The sequence below is a fragment of the Herpailurus yagouaroundi genome, unplaced genomic scaffold (assembly GCF_014898765.1).
Source record: "Herpailurus yagouaroundi ecotype Mexico unplaced genomic scaffold, PumYag 379, whole genome shotgun sequence".
NCBI classification, from domain to species: Eukaryota; Metazoa; Chordata; class Mammalia; order Carnivora; family Felidae; genus Herpailurus; species Herpailurus yagouaroundi.
In genome coordinates this window covers 901,383-906,382 of record NW_024412596.1, presented here as the reverse complement: position 1 = coordinate 906,382, position 5,000 = coordinate 901,383, and the positions used below count along the sequence as shown (strand labels likewise).

Here is a 5,000-nt window from a genome sequence, read left to right as displayed (position 1 = left end):
TTCATTTATCCCTCCATTCAGTAAACACATATCAGGTAGCTGCTGTGCGGGGCCCTGGACCCCGGAATCACAAAGATGACGCGTGGACTTGGAGGGGCTACGCTCTAATGAGTGAGGGACACCGTCACACAGTTACAGCCCAGGTGTCGTGCGGTCACACGAGGTGCCGTGGAAGAAATACCATGTCTGTTGGGGATGGAATCGGCAAGGGCGGCTTCACACAGGCGGTGACATTTGAGCTGAATCTTGACGGTTGAGGAGTTTGGCGCGAAATCAAGATGTGTGCGTCATGGGGCAGGCCGGGGGTGGGCTGGTTCCGTGCAGTCTTGAGTAGGTGCCTCTCTTCAGGACCAGCCCTCCTGGGGTGGATCTGGCCCATAGTCCAGCTAGGCTATCCAGAGGCCACAAGCTGGCCAGGCAGGGACTGAGCACCCTGGGAAACTGAGGCACACAGGAAGCCATTTGCAGCTCATTGTCCCCGGCAAGGAGATTGTCTTCAAAGTACCCTGGGTTTCCTTTGTCTAAAAGCTCTACCCCGAACCTCCCTAGAGCACAACAGCCACCGATTGTGTAGGATACCCTCGTAGAGTTTGAAAGTTTTCTCTCTACGTTTGGCTGGAGTCTGCTCCTGCAAATACTTTGGAAATCTTAGAATCTTCTGGTTATATTCCTCTCTGGTCTTGCTAACAATCCAGGCTTAATCTGCTTCCTGGCACAGTCACTGAGCTTGGGGCTCAGAGCTGGGGTCTTTCTCATTCCCTCAGCCCAAGGGCTTAGAGGACTCAGAACCGACAGGTGTCATCTCTACTTGTATCCCACCCATCACAGGTTCCGCCTGCTGAACTGAACATGGTCCAGGGTCAGAAATAGGTATGCAGAGGACATTTAGGTGTAAATATCCTTTTTCAGAAATGAAATGTCCTCAGAAGCATGCATGGGGGCCCTTTCTCCTGTCTGCAAAAATGAATTGCATTAATAGATTTCTCAAGACTTTCTCTAAATCCTTTTACCACCTGGAAATGTCATTTTGTATGACACAGCTTTATTTGTAACCATAATCTTTCAGTTAGGCGTCCGACTCTTGATCTCGGCTCAGGTCATGATCTCACGGTTCGTGGGATCGAGCCCCCACAGCGGGCTGTTGGCTCTGACAGCATGGAGCCTGCTTGGGATTCTCTCTCTCTCCCTTGCTCTCTGCACCTCTCCTGCTCATGCTCATGCACACACTCTCTCTCCAAATAAAAAAACTTTAAAAATTTAAAGAAAAAAGAAAATATAAGATGAAGTATAGTACATCATGTGTACGTGTGTGTGTGTGTGTGTGTGTGTGTGTGTGTGTGTGTGTGAATCCTGTTATTAAGAAACTGGAATGTGCTGGTAATTAACTTGTTACTGTCTGGACAAAATAAATATTTTTAACATTTTGAACTACACCCTCAAGCACACATCAAGAAAAACACATGGCCTATTCAGGGACCTACAAGGAATGTGATGTGGCTGGAGGGCATAGAGTGTTTGCACCAAGGGCTGACCAGTCAGGGCCAGATCTCGAAGGAGTCTTATCTTCAAGCTAAGGCTCTGTCTTGACCTCATTAGGAGGGAATCTGAACCCTTGTAGAAGAGTCATTGGGAGCATCATGGGCAGAGGGTAGAAGAGGTTATGGTCAAGAAACCCAAAGAGAAGTCTGGGCAGGACCCAGGCAAGGTGTGTTGGGGCCTGGGGGAAGGAAAGGCTCTGAGGGACCATGGACGCAGAGTCAGGGGGACTTGGTACCCAAGAGGCAAAGACAGGAAGAAGTGGGGTTTGATGATGGGTCTGAGAGGCCCTGGAAGAGTCTAGAACAGACTTAGGTTTGGCGACCTCCCCACTGCTTTCAGAACTGAATCCAAACTCCCTAGTCCTTCACAGTGGGGCTCCAACCCACCCTTCCCACCTCATGTCCTTGAACCAGACACCCCATCCCCCCAGCAAATACTTTCTTGGTACTATTTTTTTCTAATCGTAAAAGTGATAGGTATTTATTACATAAAACTGGGAAAATACAGAAAAGTAGAAACAAAGTAACAATCATTCGTAAACCTCTCACCTGACAGATAACCACAACGAACATTTGGGATATTTCCTTCAAGTTCTTTTTTTTTTTTTCCCCACAAACGTCCATGTTTTTGCATTTTCATTACAAACCTAGATTCATACGTATTTACAGATTAGTAACTAGCTCTTTGTTCCCCGGTGACATTATATTATAGACGTTTTATTGCATAGTTTTGGAGCACATGGTGTAATAAGCCATTTACAAACATTTTCGTACTCGATATGTTTGGCCCTTTCATTACCACACTTGATAGATAATTCTCTCTTTTGTTTCTCTCCCCACCCCACCCCGGCCCCCTTTTGGTCTTATAGTATCTGCTGCACCCATTCCAACGTGTGCCATGAAAGTAGTCACACGGCCCTTATGGCAACTTTGCATTTACTGCCCCCTCTGCTGAGGGGGCCTTTCCCCCCTTTTCAGCCTGACAAACACCTTCCACCCAGCCATGGCGGCATGACTGGCGAGGGCTGCATTCGTCCCAGCTCAGCCTGTCCCCAGTCCAAGCACAGGTGGCACAAGCCACGGTGGCCAAGTGGACCCATGGTCACTTTCTACCCCCATCTTCCGTGGCCACTTTCTGTCCCTTCTCTCCCCTCCCCTCCCCGAACCACAGGAACAGAGACACCCCTGAGCTGTTCCCCTCCCCTCCAGGTCAGGCCACGGGCAGTCACACACTCAACTTCCCAAGGGCCTTTCTGTGGGTCAACCTGTCGCCTCTCAGCCACTGCACCCTCTGACTCAACAACTTCCTCTTTGCAAATTTCCTCTTTGTCCTGGGGAAATACCAAATATCTCTGGTGCCCTGTGGCCCCTTGGGCTCTGGCCTGGGGTGGGGTCTTCTCCCCAGTCCCAACCATCCCATCCCAGAACCGCAGGGGAAGCTCCCGTGTCTATGGGCCTGTCAGTCTCACGGACTTTTCTCGGAGAAGGGAAGGAGCCCGCCCCCAGTGGAAGAGGAGGTACAAACACATTAAACGAGGGCCGCCTGGCTGGCTCAGTCAGTTGAGTGTTCTCGACTCTTGATTTCGGCTCAGGTCACGATCGATCTCACCATCTCACCCTCCCCGCGTTTGAGGCCTGCACTGGGCTAGTGCAGGGCCTGCTTGGGATTCTCCCCCTCTCCCTCCGTCACTGCCTCCTGCACTCTCTCTCTCTCTCTCTCTCTCAAATAATTAAAATTTTTAAATCCACATTAAACAGGTAACAGCAACACCCTCCCCCCCCCCCCACCTCAGCCCTCCTCTCCCCTGCCTTGGGAGCAAGCCAGCTGGAGTAGGGGGAGGCTCTGGGCACGGGAAACAGCGGCTGAGCTGAAGAACCACACTCAGGTCACACATGCAGTCTATCAAGCCCCACGCTCTTTATTGGGCTACAGACATGGCTAAATCTTCTGCCGCCTCCACCCCACCTGAACCAAGATGAGGACACAGATGTTCTCAGGGGCTCCTCGGATTGGCAGCTCCCATCCCCTCCACACGCCGGCCCTACTCACCGCCACCTGCACAAACGTGGCCAAGGCCTGGCCTCTTGCACGCAAGCTGTGCCCGTGACAGGACACACGCGGGTGCCAGGGTTTCTGGAGGACTACACCCGCCAGGAAACTTTTCTCACCTCTGCCCCCGGGAGGAGAAGGAGCTGCCGCCTCAATACACAGGTAGGGGGTGGGGAGTGTGGGCCAGGCACCAGCCTAGGATCCGAGAGCGCATCTAGGTGACGCCCCCCCAGTCCCTCCTCTGATGGCCAGTGGCCGGGCACGGAGCACTGCGCAGTGTCAAAGCAGGTTCGTGGGCTGAGCCGGTAGGTCTGTCCTAATCTATGGAGCCAAAAGCACTTTCCAGAGCAATCCTCGGCGAGAGTTTGCTGGGTTGTCCCCATCTTCCTTCCTAGACTCCCGTGTCCCTGGGGAGTCCTCTGAGACGGCATTGGCCAAGGAAGTTTGGCATTGTGGAGACTCAGCAGCTGATTTCAAGGACAAAAACGTGGAGAAGAGGGTGATGAGGACCAGTTGGGATTGATGAGGAAAGTCTGTTGGTTCCGGGGGTGTGGGTGCCGCCTGGGAGACCTGGGGTTGAGAAGCCGGATGAGGGCTCGGGATGAACATACAGGGTGAGGACCCAGACGATGCTGCGTGACAAGGAAGCTGGAGGCGATGATAGGAGGGAAGGTGGTGAAGGCCGGGAGCCATTCTGACCTGCGCTCCTGTTTTTCACAAGCACTGAGGGGCCTCCACATCTCCAGCCTCTGGCCCCTGGGAAGCAGGGGCCTCCACAGCCTCATCCTTGCTGCCCACCAGCGGCTCCTCCTCCCCGTTTAGGACGGGGGGCGGCCTGGCCTTCAGCTCCTCCAGCTCCAAGGAGCCCGGTTGCGACTTGCGTCTATCGAAGAAAGTGGAGAGTGTGGGCTGCTGGCCAGACGCTTCTCCCTCGGAGACCCCGGCGCTCTTCCCGCCCCCAGACCCGCCTGCTGCTGCTGTCAGGGCCTCCTCGTCAGACATCTGGGCCGGCCCAGCCCAGGCATCTACTATCCCGTTGCGCTTTCCTCCCCTGCTTAGTATCAGGGCCCCTGTCCTCCTCTTCTGCCGCTGGCGCCACAGCAGGAGTAGGGTCACAAGGATCGTGAACGCCACCAGGGCCACAACCACAGCCACCAGCAGGGTGCCATTTTTCTTGGGAACTAATGAGGGATGCCTACTGCCTGTGCCTGTAGAAATGGGGGTTGTTTTTGCCGAGGAGGTGGGGAAGCCACTGGGCCCCTTAGGGCTCGCCAGAAAGCCAGTTGACATGGTGAGAGGGGTTACACTGGCTACATCAGAGGTCTTCAGAGAGCCAGTCGCCATGGTGGCAGAGGGTCCCCTGGCGACATCAGAGGTCTCCGGAGGGCCAGTGGCCATGGTGGCGGAGGGTC

The 5,000-nt window shown here is 53.8% G+C and overlaps 1 protein-coding gene across 1 annotated transcript; it reads right to left on the bottom strand.

Moving 5' to 3' along the window:
* Positions 1-3,436: 3,436 nt before the first annotated feature.
* SPN (sialophorin) lies at positions 3,437-4,994 on the bottom strand. Its single transcript, XM_040463079.1, has one exon. The coding sequence runs from the start codon at positions 4,984-4,986 to the stop codon at positions 4,303-4,305; it is 684 nt and encodes a 227-aa protein (XP_040319013.1). The 5' UTR covers positions 4,987-4,994; the 3' UTR covers positions 3,437-4,302.
* Between the last annotated feature and the right edge of the window lie 6 nt (positions 4,995-5,000).